General features: G+C 24.1%; 3 protein-coding genes across 6 annotated transcripts in view; 2 read left to right on the top strand and 1 right to left on the bottom strand.

Moving 5' to 3' along the window:
• LOC112602303 (protein dimmed-like) overlaps window positions 1-8,382 on the bottom strand; it is a 48,579-nt gene extending 40,197 nt beyond the window's left edge. For 2 of the 4 annotated variants that reach the window (XM_025350313.1, XM_025350312.1), the window contains exon 1: window positions 8,291-8,382. The gene's annotated coding sequence lies outside the window, so the exon portion shown is untranslated. The remainder of the gene's footprint in view (window positions 1-8,290) is intronic. The other 2 variants (XM_025350311.1, XM_025350315.1) reach the window with 2 other exon arrangements.
• A 4,267-nt stretch (window positions 8,383-12,649) lies between these two features.
• On the top strand, window positions 12,650-13,960 carry LOC112602263 (WD repeat-containing protein 61). Its single transcript, XM_025350240.1, has 2 exons — window positions 12,650-13,334; window positions 13,395-13,960. Exons 1-2 carry the CDS (start codon window positions 12,836-12,838, stop codon window positions 13,865-13,867), a joined length of 972 nt encoding a protein of 323 aa, XP_025206025.1. The 5' UTR covers window positions 12,650-12,835; the 3' UTR covers window positions 13,868-13,960.
• Window positions 13,961-19,675: 5,715 nt separating this feature from the next.
• LOC112602282 (mitochondrial import receptor subunit TOM22 homolog) lies at window positions 19,676-20,521 on the top strand. Its single transcript, XM_025350276.1, has 4 exons — window positions 19,676-19,950; window positions 20,031-20,136; window positions 20,195-20,322; window positions 20,389-20,521. The coding sequence occupies exons 1-4, from the start codon at window positions 19,813-19,815 to the stop codon at window positions 20,449-20,451; spliced, it is 435 nt and encodes a 144-aa protein (XP_025206061.1). The 5' UTR covers window positions 19,676-19,812; the 3' UTR covers window positions 20,452-20,521.
• The last annotated feature ends 1,599 nt before the right edge of the window (window positions 20,522-22,120 follow it).

The following is a 22,120-nucleotide window of genomic DNA, read 5'->3' as shown; positions in this document are numbered from 1 at the left end:
TAGATTATTATGTACTATTTTATGTATTATGTATTGAATATTGCAGTGGTGGAGAGGTAATGTTCACACAACTTTTCCTTCATTGTAGATTATTCAAGAGAAAAAAATTGTACGATGAGTATTATAGATCAGGTAATTCGTAAATAAAAATGTAAGATATAGACATTATTTCTATATACGTAATGCAATATATTTATCGTTGTTAAGTCCTAATCTTTAAATTGATTTGAAACTGTTTCGATGCATTCTTGTACATATACTTGATCAACGTTAAGATCAAATATAAAACGTCATAATAATAATAATAATAATAATAATAATAATCTACAGTGACGTTTATAGTGGAAAATCTGGTTGCCACGGTAACCCGCTGTCCCACTCGCCTACACACGCAGCGTGACATTACATCAGTTTCCACCATTATTACCCGCCGAGATAAATGAGAAAGGCTTTTTAAACTCCTAAACGCCGGGACTGTTGTATACAAAGGGTCGCGGGTTTAACGGGACTGTTATATTGTTGCGGGAGAGAAGTCACCGCATCAGAATAAATGAAAAACTGGTGTTGAAATAACTACCATTGAGTAGGAGAGAAAGAGAAAATACAAGTAGTTGATAGTAATAATACGTCAATAATATTTAAGCTCATCATCGTGTATACATGTATTTATATTTTATATTGTTCTTAATACAACAAGACAATAGTTATGCATGAAATACGAATGAAGATTATGTTTTTAATTATTTTTTTTTTTTTTAATTTTATTTTCCTCTGAATAATATGATGAAAATAGTTTATCATTTTATTATATATTTAAAGATAGACAAAGAAAAATAGAAAACATAGTATGTACTAACTATTTGTACAACAACGGACATGAAAAAAATAAAATAAAAAATATATTTACTATTTACGCTATTTTGTGTTTAAAATTTAGATTTATTTCAACGTTGAATTAAGTTATCTCGTGAATTTATATACATATAGAATTATTAATTTAACTCAAGACAATTATTATTTCATTAAATTATTTTTTTTTAAATATTTTTTCTTACACAATTCGAAGTCATCTTAATGTATTTTTTTTTTTTTAAATCTCTAGTTGAATAATTACTGTTTAACCGTTTTTATTAATAAATATTTAGTACAAATTATAAAATACAAAAATATTTTTTAGTAAAATATAATAATTGTGAGTAAAAAAAAAAGTAAGTACATATTTTTAAGACATCTTTGTAATATTATAAGCGCATAAGTTCATGCATATTTATTACTTTTTAAGTGTATTAAGTTCCGAGCCCAAATAATAAGTATAAACGTACGCCGTAATATCGATTTCAGAATACTTTATGATCATTATTTATTTTTCAATGCTAGTACAGAACTAGTACGGTTTTCTCCGAATTTTGTATGTAAATAATAGCATCCAGATCATCCAGAATTCAATCGGTTTATATTTTGAACCGTTTGAAAGTTTGAATCAAAACAAGTCAGTAATTTTAAGTTTAAAATCTTCAGTTCATGTATTTGAATTAACGGCAATACCACGGTACGATGTGTGAAACTTTGCATGTTTACAATGTTTACATTGAACGCAAAACAAATTTAACCATCACATCATTTTAATATAATATTATATTGGTATCATTATAATATATTATACTCACGATGTATCACATTATATTTTGGTATTAATTATTATACTCGTGTTATAATAATATTAAATAGATTATTAATAGTGCAGTTATACTGTTATATAGCTGTAATTTTATTTTTATATTTTAAAATAAATACTTTTTATAATATTGTATACAGTGACGTGTTCGCTAAGAACATTCGTCTCTTTTTTCTTTGATTGTAGAGTTATTCATAATCTGATTTTTGGAATTTTTAAATACACTTATAGCTCATATTTATGAATACTTATTTAAAAGTGTCCTGTGGAAATATATCTATCGGTTTTTCAAATGAGAGCCTAAATTTTCTATTGTGAATTATTTAGAAGCATTTTTTGAAAATGTTGACATTTCAAAATCAAAATTCAAACCAGTAGTTTTTAAGTACTTAACTTTCTACTAACAATAATAGGTTCATGATAATGAGCTTAGAATACATAGGGGTTATATTTACAATTTTAGTAATTAATATTAATGTTATCAATAATTTGTAAAAATGATTCAAATATAAACCCTATATCAAAAATTACATAAATTTCTTTTATTTTTGTAAACCATTTTTAAGGACTATTATTCTTAGCTTTAATATTTTAATAACTGATGTACTACTTGTTTGAATTTGAATTTTTAGTCGAGAACATCAAAAATTTAAAAATATTTATTCATTGAATATTTACAAACTTTAATCTTATATCACCACACCACAAGAAAAATCTAAGTAGTAAGATATTTATCTTAATAATTTTAAAACAGTAAATATGTTCTTTAAATCCATTTAAAAATTCCAAAACTTTTGAATTTAAATAATTTTATTATTATATGAAAAAATGTGGCTAAGAACGCTTGATGAATCACCTTGTTTATATTATATTGGTAAAAATATAGGTTATATACTAGTCACTAATATATATTTATTATTTTATAAATGGTATTAAAATGTTTGTTATACCATTTACTGTAGAATAATTATACTAAGCATACCATAAAATCTCTCAGAAAAAATTTGTAGAGTTTGTAAAATTCTAATTTTTACCGATATATTCAATTCTTTAAGTATGATATTGAACAACGATCTTAAAACTTATTAAATTTTATTTAAATTTTAAAGTTGAAACTATATAATTTGATTACTATTGACTATTGAGTAATATAAAATTTATATTATTGGTATCAAATAACAAATATCTAAAGCAATATAAATATTGACATAACTTCATTAAATATTATTTATTTTGCATAATTTTTTTATTGAAGTTTCATTTATTGTATTAAAAAAATTCTCTGTAAAATTGACTGTTTTGTGTAGAAATCCTAGATTATTAAACTTATAAGACATTTCTCAAGAACTCAGTTGTTGTGCTTTTCTTCGACTAATCTATAAGGACTTAAAGCTTAAGACAGTTGGTGTAACAACTTTCTTATTCCAGTGACGAATTTTACCCATAAAAGTAATACTTATAACTAGTTATAACATATACATAAAAGTGCAATTCATATATCTAAATCATTAAGTTTTCAAATTTTTCAAAATTTCCGTTCAGAGAGTTAGTGAAAATTACATTTTAATTTGGAAATTATATCCGTTCAAGTCGTATTTCTACTCACCTATATGTTTGTATATAATATATTATAACAGACAATTCATATATTTAAAAAATAAATAAATTCTTTTATTTACTAAAAATAATTTAATTTTCTACCTAAGTAGTTAGAAAAAAATATATATATTAAAATCTGTGAGGATAAATTGTGATACAAAATGTCATTAATTTTTAAATGGAATTAGTATATAGTTGATATAAATTAAGTCGCTTTTATTTTAATGTATAACATGTGTGTTGTATAAATTATAGGTTAAGTAGCTCTAACTCAAAATTATAACTACGATAAATTATCTTATTTAATTATATTAGCTGTGGCTTTTTCTGCTTTCCAATTCATTATATTTATATATTTATATAATAGTTTTGATCAAAGCTTACATTTTTATTTGATTGCCATCGATCACTGGTGTATATATTTATACATACCGAACTATGAAAACATCAAACCACTATTTAAGATCCTCAACGTTTCAAATAGAGTCCTCTTTTATAAATATATAAAATAAGTATTCTGTTTTATTGATAATGATATTATTTCATATAATATTATCTTGGAATATTTTAATGTAACATATTATTCATTTACTTTTTAGTACATGAATGGAAAATTTTAAGATAATAAAAACCATTAATATTTTATAGTTATTTAAATTCTATATTAAACACAAACTTTTGCAATTTTTCTAACTACTTATTAATATATTAATGTTAAAATTTCAAATTTATCAATTTAATTTTCACGCACAAATGCAATATTTCTAAAGTTTTTTGAAGTATACTTTAATTAGTCTAAAAAATTATCAAAATTTTTTACCTATAATAATTATTAGGCTTAACAGGTTTTCTTCGCGCAAAAAATAAGGCATTATGTCATAAATTAATAAAAAAAAATATTGTGGCTATTTGTTTGAAATACTCCAAAATTATATGCAAAAAAGCTTATCACCTCACTTATTTTTTTTATTTTTTTACAACATTTTTATAAATCATGAATTACTTTTTTGTAATAAATATTGTATTTTGAAGCATTTAACTAATTAAAATATGTATCATCAATCACATAATAATAAAAGGACATAATGTGCAGATTAATTGATTAAATAATTTATGGAAGTAATTTAATTTAGGTACGATGAGGAATATATATTTTTTTTATTTAAATATTTTAAAGCACTATAATTAGAATTGTTTATATAATCTACGACTATATCATCTTTATTATTTAAGTCACATTATCTTTAATCATTTTGATTAATAATTATTATTGATAGTTAAAAATTTGATATTATTTTAAGTTTTCTATAAATGTTGAATACTATTAACTATTTATATAAGTCTATAGGGATTCAACAGGTATTATAAGTAATAATGACTAAATGATAATTTAACAGTTAACACTAATTATCTCAAAAAATACTAAACTTTTTTTGTATAATTTAAATGAACCTATCACGCTATTCAATATTTTTAAAAATAAATTATTTATTTTTTTGATAATATCATTTTTTAGTTTTGAATTTTATAACAACATACATTTTAATTTCATATTTTAGATCGGAATAACCATGAATTAATTTAAAAAAAATATATATAAAAAAATTAAATTTCAACTCTTGTTTTATTAGTTAACAACTAACGAGAAGTAGTTGGCTAATATTTTGCAGCGATACATCAAGCCACTAAATTCCATTGACTAAATTTAAAATACTTTTAACTAATTATTTACTTTTTTAAATTCAATTTTTATGTAAGTATTATGTATCCATGCTTTACATCAATATATTCTGTTTTGGAATATCAAATATTTATGTTGGTATTAAAAAGGTAAAATTTAAAAAACGATAACGACTAAAAATATAAAAATTTATATTTTTTCTTCAAAAATCTTATTTTGTAATGACATAAAATTCTTTAAAAATTATTAGCTTAAAAAAAAATTGGCATCAAGAGAATGAGTAGTTAATATTAAAAGAATCATTTTATATACAATAGATAATATAATTTAGGGTAGGCTAGTCAAACGACATTTAAGATAGGTATTTCAATAATGATAAATAGCATTTTGAAAAATGTTATTTTCTTTTTGATTTATAGTTTATACTTCACAAATACTCGTTAAAAAGAATAATTTTGCTTGATGCTCTAAAGATTAGTAAATGTATACATTTTCTATATTTTCCGGAAATTTATAAAACTGTGTTATTTTTTACTAATTACTTTATATAATATATATAATATACTTGTATAAATATCGTATTAATATTAATTAGAATATTTTATTTCACTGTTGTGGTGTAAGGATACATTTAAATTTTCAAAAACCTTAGTCACTTAAACAAAATAAAATAATAAACAACGCCTATTTTTTAAGTGATTTAATTTTGTTATAATTTGCAGGGTAAGAAAATCTAAACATTTTCAGCCATATAAAACAGTATTAAAAATATAAAACAACTTTTATGAGACGTTAACTCTTGAAAATTGTTTTTTTCTGCATTGGGATAGAAGCTTAAACCGGATATTATATGTCATTAAATATCATATACATGGCAGTGGCCAGTGATATTTTTTCTTTCCTTATTTTTATTTTTAATAAAAATCTCAAAATGTTCTAGTATAAATAATACATTATCACAATAATAATTACATTGTCAATATGAAAAGTCGACGAAAAATATATTGTATGTATATGCTAATGCTAAAACGATTGTCCGACCGATGAAATGCTTTTTATCTTTAATGATAAAATCGTTTATGTACATTTTAGAAAGGATAAAAATATCTACACCACTAGTTCAAAAAATATATGCTCTATAGTATTGTGCATATTATATTTATACAGTAGAAAATTATTTAATATAAATTATATGGTTCTTCGAAATGGGGTAGAATAATAATTTAAATGTTGAGATTAAAAACAACCTCAACTGGGCAGGTGTATTTAATTAAGTCTAAAATAACTTGATTTAAAAAAAAAATACCAAGCGAGTATTTCGGTTGTACACTGTAGGATTTCAGATTTACCAGTGATTATTAAAAGCTCACCAAAATGTAATTAATTCCCGTGTTCTGGTAGCAGCACAGTTATCCAGACATAAATTATTTTATATATAAAAAATGCGTATTTTTACAATTCCTCTCACGTAAAGAAACGTATCTCTTGCCTCAGGGGATGTGAGATAAGACATCAGAAATTCACAACAAAAATAATTAATAAATGCGGCAAGTTTGCACGTGAAATTATTAAATATAATATGCAATAACGTGTTTATAAAACGAAGTAATTATACCAAGTCATCTTGCTCTCTAAACATGTCCTCATAGATAACTTTAAATTTTAATATATTTATTATTTTTGAATTAAAACTTTTACTTGTCAAATTTATTTATATTATAAAAAATATAATTTATAGTATTATATAATATACAATATGCGTTATAAACATAATAATAATTTTTTTTTTTTTTTTTATATAATAATTTAAATTGTTTATCGTTTGAAAATTAACACATAGAATATCTTAAATGTAATATTTTAATAAATTTTCTTTGTACTGGGACAACGTAAAAAATGATCACACTAATGCTCCAACTAAGGATTAACTATAGTTTTAATCTACCCAGGGCTATAAATGGTATCTTTATTTACGTGTAATACAATACGCTTATAAAGCTATGGTACATCTACTCCCTTTAGACATTTTTATAATTTTTAACATTATTATATGCGAAAGTCTGACTGAGTAGTAAATTAAGTTTATATATTTAATTTCAAAGATCAGATATTATTTGATTTTTTTCAAAAACTGTGACAAAGTAAAAAAAAAAAAAAAATACAAGCTGATTAAAAATCTTACAATATTTCTTTATTGCCAATAACTGTCTAGAATTCAAGAATCTAAATAAAAAATAATTACTATTATCATATTCAAATGAAACGAACAGGAGCAAACTATAATTTTCGAAAAATTGATTCTTATATACAGAAAAACTTAATTAGATGAATCTATATTTGGCTTTTAATACTTAAACTAGAAAAACGTAATTTACTTATCTATGTTAAATATTAAAATAACTTGCCAAACTTACAAAAACCACTCTATTCATGTATTTTATATTAAATAAGACATAAATATAATTTAAGTTTCATGAAGAAAAATAATATAAATTTAAATTATTCAATTGTGAACTTAAATACATTTAATACGACTTTTACATACTAATGGCACGTTTAATAAAAACAATTTACATTATTCATAAAAACGAATGGATAATTTTCTTAACTCAATTTATATTTTATTTTATTATTACTCAGACTAGAATAAAGAAACAGTTACTTATTAATATATTTAAGAATATCCAAAAATAATTTTATAGTATTTCGATTATTAAAATGTCAATGACGTCAGCGCGTAAATTATAAAAACAATTAATTTGAGAATATGAGTTTTGGCTTCTGAGTCCTAATATTCAAAAGCATATGTATATCGCACATATTTTTTACGATATAAGATTAATTATATTTTTTAATTTAAGTTTCAAAATGAATCCATACAAGATATACAATTAAAATTGTATAAAACTAGTTTAATGTACAGAAATTATTCATTAAACATCTAAAAGGTTTCAAATAACATCTTTATTATATGCTAAAAATCAATTTTAAATTAAATTCAATTAAAAAATATATTTATTAGTATAAATTTTATTTATACTATGAATATTTTTAGCTTTTAAACTAAATAAATTAGACCAAAATTATTTAAGAAAATTATCATTTATATTATTCACTTAGCTATTATTTTAGTATTTTTATTGTATAAGGTTTTTTTTTTTTTTAAATATATTTTTTAAATATTTAAAATATTTAAAATGTATCTATTTTCAGAAGTAAATTAAATTTTCGTATTACTGTTATATAATATTATATTCATGACATTTTTAAATTATTAAATAAAAGTATAAATATAATGTATAATTTATAATGAAATAAAAAATTTTCAGACTTACTTGCGATTACGATTGCACGATCCACAGAAAAATCCAACAAGTGGCGAATTCTCGGCTGAACGTTCGAGCTGCAACTATACCGTTCTCTTGAACAGGTGGCAACCTACGACCCGCCCATCCACCCACATGAAAACACAACAATACGACCTGACGTCACACTTCGGCGCCGACGACAAACTCGATAGTAACGAATTTGTGTGTTTACACGAGACGAGATGTGTGTGCGTGTACTTTTTTTCGCCCTCATAATTTCACATGTACATAAAGTAGATACAACGAATATGTATGGCTGTATCGTTGTGACGATGTATATTCATTGTATTGTACTTTAATATACTAATGAAAAATTATTATTTTTATTATCAATCGTTATAGACTTATTAAACATATTATGTTTATACACACGATCGTGTTTGAGTTTGTTTAACAATTTTTAAAATAATTATATAATGCGCGCATATATCGTTTAAAAATTTACAATTATAAATTTAAAAGTTCCAAAAGTGGTTTATACGCACAACTTTATGAGATTTATAAATAATAATAAGCATTTAAAACAAATAAAAATTATTGTGACACTATACATAAATTATTATAACATTTATTGTAGATTAAAGCTGTTGGAAATACTAACATTTTAAAATAAATTTTCAATATTTCAAACTCATTATTTTGATCTATTTATATTATTTCCACAAGAATATTATTGATTTTTTTGAAGAGTTACATAAGTTAATAATTATAAAATATACGAATTTTAATTGCTACTGCTATTCGTTTATATAATATCTTATAATTAATTGAGCAGTAAACTAAAATAATGAGTCATTTAATATTATTCAAAGATATTAAAAGTATTTGAAAGATCATCTATATAAGATTAACTGTTATATTAATTTCTTAGTAGATTTTCAAGTTTTATAACTAGGTCTTAAATTCTGAACGGAGCGATGAATTTATTGATCTTATAATGATGTGTTTTTTTGTGGTTGTGTACACGATAGGTTGTCGATAAAATGTTTTGATTTTGGATATAAAACTGGATCTAGTTTGTACTTTAAAGAGGTCAAGCTTAAAAATTCCCAGTACTTATTTTTAAAATTGGATATAACAATCAAAAAACTAAGGAAAAATTGTCATTTTTACGAAAATCTAATTTTTAACAAAATTGATTTTGTTTTTTTTATTTAATTCAAAAATAAATAACCATAGATACTTGAAATTTTCAGAAAATATTTACATTTTATCGTTTTTCAAATATTTAAACAATTTTTGAGCTATTTAAAGATATGAGAAATTTTCTAGTTTTATAAGTATTTATTTTATAAATGTTGATTAAAAATGATGTGCGTGATAGAAATGCTTGAAAATTTAATACAAAGCTCCATATAAGTTTTTAATTTCTTAAATAAAAAAATTATCGAAAATCTATATTCACAATATTTTTTTATATACATTTGAAATTAAGATTTTTATAAAATTCGTCAAAATCACAAAAAAATTGCAAACTAATTTGATATTGTCGTAGTTTGAAATTTACAAAATCTTTTCTTTTTATATCTAAGTTTTTAAAATTTAATACAAAATCTTTTATAAGTTGATATTTTATATTGAAACCATAAAATCTATAAAATTTATAAGGACAATTATTTTTTATAAACATTTTAATTTCCAATTTGGACAAAATTACTTATTTAAAGGATAAATAATTATATGTTAATTAGTTAATATTTTGTTAAAATTTAAAAACATTCGACTATACATAACTTAAACTATTATGTATTTTATATTATGATATATTTTACTATAAGCAATAAGATATTTGTTAATTTAAAATATTATTTATTCATAGATAATATTGATCTTTTTTACTGCTTTGCAGCATTTACTGTAAGATGATATTAAATATTGTGTTCAATAAGTTATAATATGGTATAAATATATATAATATATTATTATAGTTATTAAATACTAAGACTATAATGCAATATTTAAGGAAAAAATTGTACCAATCTACTCTAATACTAAAAACAAAATAAACGATTAATAGCTTTATCAAAAAAAAAAAAACATATCACTACACATTGAATATAATTAAATAAGAGGGTTGTATATACTTAATAAATCATCTAGTAAAATTATTTTGGCCAAGTGCATTAAATTATTTATGTTACTCTACTATCAAACTTTTAATAGATATTTAATTATTTGTATTGATCAAATAATATTTAATCGAATAACCAATTCATCAATTATAATTAAATAACTACTTTAAATATAATAGAAAATAATCATAATCAATTATAAATTATAATATTTTAAATATCGTTTTATGTATACCTTATGTATATTATACTAGTATCTATTTCGCTAACCTAAACTTTTTAGTACTTACAATTAAAATTTTACAATAACAAATATCCAAACAGAATGCAGTGATGACTGATGATGATAAAATAATAAAAATATCAAATAATAAACAATTTCTCACTTTATTTTAAGGTTGTGATATATTGTTATTAAATTATTTTAAATTTGAAAGCAATAATAAATCATTGGACTTAAATTACGATTCTAAGAGTAGATTAATTTATATGCTGCACTTGTGATATATTTAACACTATCCAGTATTCACAGATTGTACTTATTTTTCTTTCCATGTAAATGGAATAACGCTCCTTATGTTTTTGAAATATAACCTATAAGCTCAGTTTAGAATCAATTCATATAGACAGTAGAATAATAAAATTAATAATTTAAAATTTTCCGATCCAAAACAGTGTCTAAAGAAACTAATAAAATATTAAAATAAGATCAGGTAAAAACAACACCTATTAACTTCAGAAATTGCATTTCATTTCTAAAAAGAAATACTCTTTTCAATCAGTTCTAGTAATTAAAACTAACGTATCATTTAATTTTACAAAACACTGTTAGATCAACAAAAAAATAATTAACATTTTAGAAAAAAATGAGTGTATTACATTAAATGGATCTTTCGTTGAGTACAGTACATTATTATTTTTACCCTGTACACACACAAATCATATACAGCACTTATAAGAATTCTTATTTTTTGTTTATTATAAACATAACTGTGTATTGATCAATAAACCATAACTAAGTAAAATAGCTAAACAGAAAGAGCTTATCATAAGTCTCAAAGTCAACTCACGACCCTCGTAATCCACAGCTCAACTAAGTGATCCAAAAGATAAATATGACTTTGTTAAATGTTTATTGTCTTATCGTCAAATTAAACTAAACTATAGAATAATTTTTTTATGGAAAACATGTAATGGTTACTATGCCATATAGTATTTTATTCTCAAAAAAATAAATCTTTAATAATATTTAGCTATATTTTTTAGTGTATACATCCTTAGTATTAATTTATTCATTATAAAATATTTTTTCAATAATAAAAGATTTTAGACTTGAAAATATTTTATTGTTTTTTTTTTTTATTATTATCTCATAATATGTATAATTATGTAGTATATTATGTATAGGCGTAATCTAAGGCAAATATATCATTTTTCTCTATTGTTTTAGGCTCTAATTTATAATATATTTCAACACTTTTTTTTTTAAGCATTAACCTGGAATATTATTTATTTTATTTTGTGTGTGTGTGTGTGTGTGTCATATAATTAATATTTAGTCATTAAAATATTTAAATTATACTGATAATAGACGTAATTAAAATTTTGTTGATTATAACATGGATAATAGAATAAGGCGTGAAAAAAAATTTAGATATTTCTATATCTATTTCATGCTGAGAAAATGTGGTTATACACAAATCAAAGCCCATCGTTCCCTATCACGAATTCACAACCACTCAAATCACCATTACCCAGCTCTATTTATATGCGTAAAGTAACCACATTCTCTTGATGGCGAACGGAATACATCGTTAATATCTTGAAAGACAATATGTTTGTCTCTCTATCCACCATTAATCGATTCATTGTATTTCATTACCACAGCTATATAGAATATTGATAAAATAATTTCAGGTAAAATACATGTTTTTAATAACTGTTCACTTTTCTTATAATTTAATCCGACGTAATCGTATTGTTTTAATAAAATTGTGATAACGATGGATTTTAATTACTGTATCTATTCATAACTATCGCAAAGGTGACAAATAAAATAAGCTTGTTCTTAAACCACCGGGACATACATGTAGCTAAATTACATAGCTAATACGCCGTCTTACAATTTATGTTCTTCACAATAATAACGTAAAATACAGTTGGCGACATTGTTCATTAAATTTAGGTTATGTTAATAAAATATTTCATTTGAATAACACTGTTTACAAATATTTACTATCTTTAAAAATTGTGATTCACATTTTACATCAGAAAACCCAACATTTGATTTAGCGGTTTTCAAGTTATCAATAATTTGGCTCACAAGTGTTTATTTGTACTGTTTAATTTTTTTTTAATTTTATACACTTATACATGTAATTATTGTGTAAATTGTTTGTAAATTGCTATATAGTCAGTTACATAATTTTAGTTCTGTCAAATGCATACGTTAGCATACAAACATAATAATGCTCACGATGATAGTATTTGGGCATGTGATTGGGGTGAATTACGAACCACTAAGACTATAGATCGAAATGATTTTGATAAAGGTGACGAGTCTGACGAAGAAGTACAAGAACTTTCATCTGACTGTATAGTCACCGGTTCAATTGACGAAACTGTGAAAATATGGAGTTATGATAAGGCCACCAATCTCAATTTGGACAAAACTCTTAGTGAACATTCACTAGGTGTGATATCTGTTGCACTAAATTCAGATGCTTCGATTATTGCATCCAGTGCATTAGATTCTACATTAATGCTATGGAACACTACGACAGGAGAAAAAATAAAAACATTCTCAATTGGACCTGTCGAATTGTGGACTATTGCATTTTCACCAGATGACAATTACATTATTTCTGGTAGTCATTCTGGTAAAATTAATTTATTTGGTGTTGAAACTGGGAAACAAGAACAAACATTTGACACTAGAGGTATTTTAATGACTTTAAATTATAAAAATGTAAAATTAATAAAGTATTTTTATTTAATAGGAAAATTTACATTAAGCATAGCCTATAGCCCAGATGGTAAATACATAGCTTGTGGTGCTCTTGATGGCATCATAAATGTCTTTGATGTATTGTCCGGCAAACTTACTCATACACTTGAAGGACATGCTATGCCAATTCGATCATTATGCTTTTCATCAGATTCAAAATACTTATTAACAGGAGCAGATGATGGTCAAATGAAAATCTATGCGGTTCATCATGCTGAAGTATTGGGAACTGTATCTGGTCATGGTTCATGGGTATTAAGTGTGGACTTTTCTCCAGATTGTAAAAGCTTTGTTTCAGGCAGTGCTGATAATACAGTTAAAGTCTGGGATGTAGGCAACCGTAGTTGTTTAAATACATTAAAAGAACATAAAGACAAAGTATGGTGTGTGAAATATAACTCGATTGGAGATAAAATGGTATCAGTATCTGATGACGCGTCTATTAATATATATTCATCACTTTAATTATCTTACTAGTTTCTAATGTATATAATACTGACTAATTTTTATGTATTGATGTATATAATTTATTATAAACAATACACAACTGTTTTAAATGTTGTCAGTGTAAAAATTGTGAATTAATTTAAATCAATATAAGTAATAAGTATAAAACTTATTTAATTGCCTTAAACACATCTTTAGTGTTTTTCTTTTTAAATAGGTATCAATCAAAAAAATGAATCAATTTTACTTGAAGATAACTAACTACATTAAAATATTATATAAAATGAAAACTTCTGTTTTATAATTTATAGTTTATATATCTTACTTTACATTATTCACTTATTTATAAAAAATTAATAAAAAAAAAACTAGAGTTTTCATAAGACACACGATTTTATAAAAGCATTTAAGATTATACTCGAGTATACAATTATTGTTCTTGATAATAATTGTAAAAATTGTATTATAATAATAATATAATAATTATATGTTAAGATACAATAAAATGTATCTTATTTAACATGTTAACCGCCATATGATCGCCAGCGACCATAAATGAATTAGTTATATATTATTAACTTTTCTATGGCGCTAAAATAATGCACCAAAATAAGGACTATGGCTTAGTAGGAATTATTACAATTGTTTTGAATATAGTTACCTACAATATATTTATTTTTTTTTTAATTTTCAATTTTTTTAAATATTTAGTGTATACAAATTTGGAAAACATTGAAAAATATATTTAGCATATAACAAATACTTTTTGAATAACTGCCGGCGGTTAATGTGTTAATTTATGTTACAAAATGGTGAAACATTATTATGGAATTCAACACAAATAGGTTTTGCTGAATTATTTGAGCATGTTCAAAGATTTTTATGATAAATTGGCTACAAATGACAACATATTACTGCTTACTGGTGACCTTACTCCCTCCTTATCTATACCACTAAAAATGATTTAAGAGAGTCTCTACTTGGAATGTCTTACCTGCCTTCTCTATGTAAAAAAAAAAACCATCAAACATAATATGGCTATAATAACCCAATCAACCCTGTATTGTGTGCAAATGCAATAATTTAATTTAAAAATTCTGACATCCCAAATAATTTTAATATTTATAAATAATACTACCTGTATTATATTTTATCATGTACCTAATTATTTCTATTGCAAATTTTAATACTAATTAAGTCAATTATTATTATTAATAATTATAATAATTAATATATATTAATTATAATTTATATAAATGATATAATCATTTATTTATTATTTATTATTTTTTTATTATTTTTTTTTTTTTTTGACATTTTAAAATGATACCAAATAAAAGAATTGAAAAAAAAATACATATGCTTCTAAAAAATGTTATTTTTGTAGGACATTACATTTCTTAAATGATAAAAACACAGAATACGTCAGAATTATAGTTTTTTCGTAGACAATTTAATAATAAGAAATAATTATGAATAATATGAGCAAAACACCAAATATTTTGCCACAACAAATACTACCTATATATAATTTTGTTAATTGTTCAATATATATTTAACATATGTAATTGATATAAATACCTATATAATAATTTACATTTATGTCAATAACTATTGGTAGTTATGAATTTGGGGGCTATGCTCCACGATTTTTTAATCAATATTATGGTGAAGACTTAGGTCCCTTCTCAAAAAAAAAAAAATAGATTATTTGTAACTATATTTTCCCACAGAGTCAAAAAAGGTATCGATTATTGTATTAAAGTTTAACAGAAAATGGGTTATCAAATTTCTGAAAATTGTAATTAATTTTCAATCTATGAATATCAATAAAACGTAAATTTGACTAATTTTTTTTTTTTTATTTATATATTTTAGGCTTTAACAGCAATAATTATTAATCTGTAGTTGGTTTTTATTGTGGGGAAGGGTACTGTTTTGGAACACATGTATTGCTGTAAATGTAGCGAGAATTTGTCATTAAAACTCAGATGGGCACTCATCCAGAAGCTGGCAACACCCGCCAATGCTTGACCTCAGAACACCTGATCGACTGAGGCTACACTAATATTATTATGATTGTCTCTATACTTACGACTTACCTACTTAAATACTATATTATAGTTAAAGCGTTTACAAACAATTATTGGTAAATTTTATTATAATATTAACTAACACAGCTATTATATATTGTTTCATCGTAGATACAATACAAATTATTAACACAGAGATTTTTCGGTTTATGAATAATTAAATAAAAATTGAATAGTAAATCTTATTTTGTAAAATACATAGTTAGTAAGTATTTATTTAAATTTTTTTATTGAAAGTTAAAACCTAAGCTATTGGTAATTGGTATAGTTGATACCTACGTATTTTGACTTTAGAGTAGTATCTAATATTATCAATTAATTTTAGATATAACCACCATGCTTTTTATTTTATTTTTTTATAACTATAGGTACATTTTAATTATTTTATAAATTTTAAATAAATAAAATATAAAATAAGTACCTACTCTTTATAAATAAAAAATGTATTTATGCCAATGATTAGTCATTGATTTTAAAGGCAAGTTAGCAATTTCATGCAATTGATATATAAATATACAATATATACAATTTTATACAATGATCATAAATAATTTTGTTGTTCAATGAGTCATGAACGATAATCCAGGTTAAAAACAAAATCCATTCATTAGAATTATTAAAGCGGAAGAAATCATAAATTGAATGAAATTTTAATGCATAAATACGTAGGTAGTAGTTCATAGCTCATAAATAAACAATAGGAAGATGAAATATAATTTATTATATTATGCTCAAAATATATATACCTACCTAAACAGACTATTGCTGAGGCCCATTAAAATGTTAGTCAAAACTTTTCATGAATGAAATTATTTTTATGTCAGTAGGTAATTGTATTAACTTGATTTCTTTAGGGATATTTTTTTCGTTCATCATAGATATACATTATTTAGTTAATTTCCCGCTGTCACGAATTACGATTCTATCAAATTCCTTAAAGCTTTTTTTTCATTATTCATAGTACATATCTATTTCAAAAATAAAATAAATTTAAATTTAAGAAACAAAAATAAAATTATATTTAAATCCTTTATGAAGTGTGGAATATGAATAAATAAATCAATAATGATAAATATAATTAGAGTGAGATAATGAGATACTAATAAACAGAAATCTTGAAGTTCAAATTTTAATCAATTTTAGTTTTATCAAATTATCAGAACAATAACGATATTAGTTAATAGTTATAGATAACTATTCAAAAACTACTATTCATGGGATTTAAAATTTTTAAGTTTATTATAAATTCATGATAATATTTTTAACATAATGTTTAGTAAGGATGTAAGTGGAGGGGTCTGAACCCTCAACCACTCCCACAAAATTATTATTGTGTTTACTGGTACTTAACCATTTATTAATCAAAACTTGGGTTGAAAATTATTTTGAAGAGACAGGATCAGCTCTCATAAAGAAACCATCAGGAGCTCAAGGAACTCAATAAACCCTTCAGAACATTGAAGCAGTTTGAACGTCGTTTTAAAACAGCCCATTGGCCACTACGTTCTGTAAGAAAACAAACTATAACATTGAATCTCAAACGAACAACTGTCCATCGAATACTTTAAATAATTTGAACTTTTAACCTTAAAAAATTCAAATTGTGCAAGAAAGTGTATACCTAGCTAGCACTTGCCCAACAACAATTCTCCAGTTGAAAAGAAGAAATTGCTTTGATTCCCAATAATATGTTACTGTCATGCAAAACCACACCACATGGTTTTAGAAATGCATACAGAAGAACAGACACTATTTTACCGATATTACGTATTTTCCAAACTTGATATTTTAGTTTTTAAACTTTGAATGACATATTATGTAGGTACACAGCATTTGAACGTTTCCCGCAATAATATTGAAGATAATCTTTTTAAATGTATGTAAGAGTTATTTCTAATTTTCCCGTTTCTTTGGCTCATCCTGAATTAATAGTTAAAAAAATAATAAAATATACTTAGTAAATAGTACTTATATATAATGTCACGGACCCTGTAATAACACTATGATTTATATCACAGTTTCCGTATAATATTGAATATTATATTGAAATACTTATGTTCATACGGACCTGTAAATAAATCGATAATTCATACGCATGTATTCACGCCACGAGGTGACACATGTTTTGTGAAATGAATGATACGGACAATAAGAGGCCTGAACGGATGTTGCGTGCAATATAACATTTAATTAAGCAATTAAAACACAACTACACGCCGTGGACTTTTCAGAAAACATCGCTACTGTGAGAAGACGAGGCCTATCTCTATTCAAAAATACAAATCACGCAGTTAGGGTGCACATGTCATCACGAGTCACCACCTCCGCCGCCGACTCTTATAGTACGAAGACCATTTAAAAGGGCAACATGAGTCAGAGGTCATAAAACGGCTGGGGATATTCAAGACGCTTAGAGGCAGGTTATAACACCACTCACTGTTTTGGTTATTAATATCAAAGATTTACAATATATTAAATAATATATCAGAACTATCATTTCCGCGTTGATATATGAATCGGCGTTGTTCAACAGGACGTAACAATAATACGATCTAATGACTAATAGATGGTCACCGCTAAAAATCGTTCTTGATATACAATGATCTATCATTGAAATCATTAATTTAAATTTAACAAATCTATTACATTCAATTACGACAGACACTATCAACACCTATTTTAAAGCAGAACGGTTAGGTAAATTTTTGTTTTCACCGATTATGAAATAAACTCAGAATTTTTTTTTACTGTTGCCCCTACAAACGACAAAAATCAGTAATTGGATTTAATTTGCTATTAGAAATCACGTTAAATTTTGAAAACACAGTTTGCCATTTTTACTGCATCAAAAGGTTGCGAACTGATTACATGTATAAAATATAATAATAAGACAAACCTATACACGTATGTCAATGTCTCTAATAAATTCGATGAATCTAAAACTATCTCTTCAGATAATTTAATATTAAAATTGTATTATCGTTTATTACAGGGATAAGCCACTCAAAATTACTAGAAAACCAGTTTTTAGAAAATTAAAATCTTACAGGCCAAAACATAGAAAGCAAACAAAAAAAGTCATTCAAAATATGCATTTATTTTGTCTATGTGAATTTTAAACTTTAAAATTATATGATGTAATTTTAAAATGGGTTAGATAAAAAAGGTTCGCGAGCCACCAGATGCCCACCACTGGTTTAGGTATATTAAAATTAAGTGTGTATAACAACTTAAACACGTAAGTATAAAGTAACCTATAATCAAAAGAAGTAGAATAGTGAATAGGATGTATTATTTAAAAATTAATTCAATACATTTTAAAACAAATCTTTTTGAAATTTATAATTCTTTTTAACTACCTACAGAGCACAGATATGTACTATAAATAATATTAGTAGGTATACATCAGTGATTTTAATATAACTATTGTCTATTACATAATATATTACAATATATTTACATACATCTTACTACAGTTTATATTCTTCCAAGTTCCAGATTATACGAGAATAATCTTAAAAATTGTATACTATTTGTGAACACTATAAATTTGTTTAAACTACAAATTAGTAACTACAAAGAACAATTATTAAATTTTTAAATAAAATAACTCAAATGACTTTATTACTGATGTTGTCAAGGAGAATCGAATCTATAATGGTTAGGAACAGCTGATAAGGGCCTATTGATTGTATGTTTGATAAGGTTATCACGCCGCGTTGCCTGTATTATATTGAATGGCCATAGTGTGCTACCGTGTAATACAATTAATACATAATACATCACAATTCTTAATCTTTTTCCATTTCCACACGTTCTCACTTCGCTCCTCCTACGATAAATTACACTGCTACAGGTCGTGTTTGTCTAATGACCACTGCGGAGGACTTAGAATTGTCGGATTCAGACAAGGTACAACCTTGGAGCACAGACAGCGGCATGGAATCGATGACCGACAGTAATAAGGATGTAACACCAATGTCAGAAAACTTCGATGACGACGAAGAAGTTCGTTAATACACTTTTATAAAATGTACTTTACCTTATTCGAGTTTTCTTTTATACAATATCTTTGTCACCATGTGTAGGATGAAACTTTAGGTGAACGTTTGTGGGCGTTAACAGAGATGTTTCCAGAATCTCTAAGAAAGGGCACCGAAAAAATAGTTAATACCACTGGTAAACTCATCGTAGGTAAGATATTGATCTCACACTTACCATGAATTATTGAATAATCCAAAATCGTTTACAGACACTTACTTATTTGCGTGTACTTCGACATGGTATGTCTCAACAACAGCGGCTCTGTTACTTATGCCCGTATTATTTGAAACTGAACGCGTACAAATGGAAGAAGCACAGAAAAATCATTCAAAACAAGTACTTATCTTAATAATTTATTGATTTTATTATTAAATTTAATAATACATTTTTGTTTTATTTTAGCTGTTGCTAGGTCCAGGTAGTGCAGGCAACTTGGGTGGAGGAACTACTATGCTGCCCAATTAATATATTTTTGTCGTATATTATATTTTTAACCTATCTACCTTAGTTATTACTTTGCCGAAATAAATATTTGTATTAAATTAATTTAGTCTTGAAATTTTTTTTTTCATTACTTTTTATTTTTTACTAGGTATAAGTAAATTTAATTTAAAAATACAATAAAGACACTTAAAAAATTATACTTTTTATGAAACTTTTTTACAAATCTGAATAACAGATAACTTAATAAGTATGTTATTTAAGTGTGTTTGAGTAGTCCTTTATGTATATCAAAGCTAATTTAATACGTTGCATTAATAAAAATGTATATTATAGTTTAAAGTTTTAATTCCTTTCACTTACAGTAAAAATTAATTTCACCACATTTTTTTCAAAAAGACAAGATTAATAAGTACAAAATGGATTTATTAGTAAGTACAGATTTTTATTGGATCAATTTAAATTTAATTAATAAGATATTAAAACTTCATGAAAAATGTTCATAGTTATTTAAATCATACTTATTATTACCTATTTTGGTATAATTACATACTTTCTATACTTCACTAATTTGTAAATATTTTATCATTTCATCATATATACATTTTCAAACCAAGTTGCAGTGAACAAAGCTACATGTCTCATGTTATTGTATAAATTCTTTTTGAAAGCTCTAAATTTTACAACAAACTTTAGAGAAATGTAGGTACCCTGATCTTGTTCCAACACCCAAGCCAATAATTACTAAGTATAGCACATGGTTGATAGCTGCTCAATATTATTGTGAAGACTTCGAAAATACAAAAAATTAGATCGAGAATTTTCTATTGCTATTGGAAAAGCTCAAAATATTATACAAAATGAAACATTAAAAAATAATATAATTTATATCCCAATTAATTTTAGTTTTATTGCACAAACAATAATAAAATAAAAAATATGTCTGTAAATGATAGTATACAAATTGCTAAATTAAAGATAGAAAACTCGTAGGCAGACAAATAGGAGATGAAAAATGTATGCTATTACAGATAAAAATCCAGGCTATATTGATTTCAAAACATTCAATGAAAAAATAATGATTGGTAGAAATTTTAACAAAAATTTGGAATTATCGCCTTTAAATATGCTCCAAATTTCATCGGTCAATGTGGGACGATCATTTAACTGTTTTAAAAATATTTTGAGACCTAATTTAAAAGAAATAGTAATTGTTCAATGCAACACATTACATCATTTTGATACTTTTAATGTATTTTTTACATAAATTTTACTTTTACAGAAATTAAAAATTTTTTCCTACATATTTTATAAATTATGTACATATTTCTATATTTTTATTACATATAAATCCATGTTTCCTAATTTTTCAAACATAAAAAAATATTTTTTTCTTTAAATTATTGTCTATAAAAAATTCAACAATATTGTATAAGATTTTGTGTAAATTAATTAAACAATTATTGTTTTCACAGTACACATATCAACATTTTTTCAATTATTTCTAGTTTATGTTTTCAAAAAATTATTATACTTTAAAGACATTTATCATTTAAATTTCTAACACGACTGTTTTTACAAAAGCTAGATAAGAGTTGAACAAAAAAAAAAAAAAAGAAAGTTGGTTTTCTTATAATTTACTATTAAACTATTTTATACAAGCAATTTTACTATTAGTTTTTATAACACACAC

Source organism: Melanaphis sacchari, unplaced genomic scaffold, assembly GCF_002803265.2.
Source record: "Melanaphis sacchari strain LSU unplaced genomic scaffold, SCAv2.0 Contig85_pilon_pilon, whole genome shotgun sequence".
In the NCBI taxonomy this organism is placed as follows: Eukaryota; Metazoa; Arthropoda; class Insecta; order Hemiptera; family Aphididae; genus Melanaphis; species Melanaphis sacchari.
The sequence above is the reverse complement of the archived record's forward strand: the minus strand, read 5'-3'. Positions and strand labels throughout refer to the sequence as shown.

Excerpts from the sequence above, each read along its gene's own strand:
- LOC112602263 (XM_025350240.1), top strand. The coding sequence starts at position 12,836 with ATGCATACGTTAGCATACAAACATAATAATGCTCACGATGATAGTATT. Across the intron at positions 13,335-13,394 it reads ACAAACATTTGACACTAGAG|GAAAATTTACATTAAGCATA; the intron begins GTATTTTAATGA and ends TTTATTTAATAG.
- LOC112602282 (XM_025350276.1), top strand. The coding sequence starts at position 19,813 with ATGACCACTGCGGAGGACTTAGAATTGTCGGATTCAGACAAGGTACAA. Across the intron at positions 19,951-20,030 it reads ACTTCGATGACGACGAAGAA|GATGAAACTTTAGGTGAACG; the intron begins GTTCGTTAATAC and ends CACCATGTGTAG. Across the intron at positions 20,323-20,388 it reads AGAAAAATCATTCAAAACAA|CTGTTGCTAGGTCCAGGTAG; the intron begins GTACTTATCTTA and ends GTTTTATTTTAG.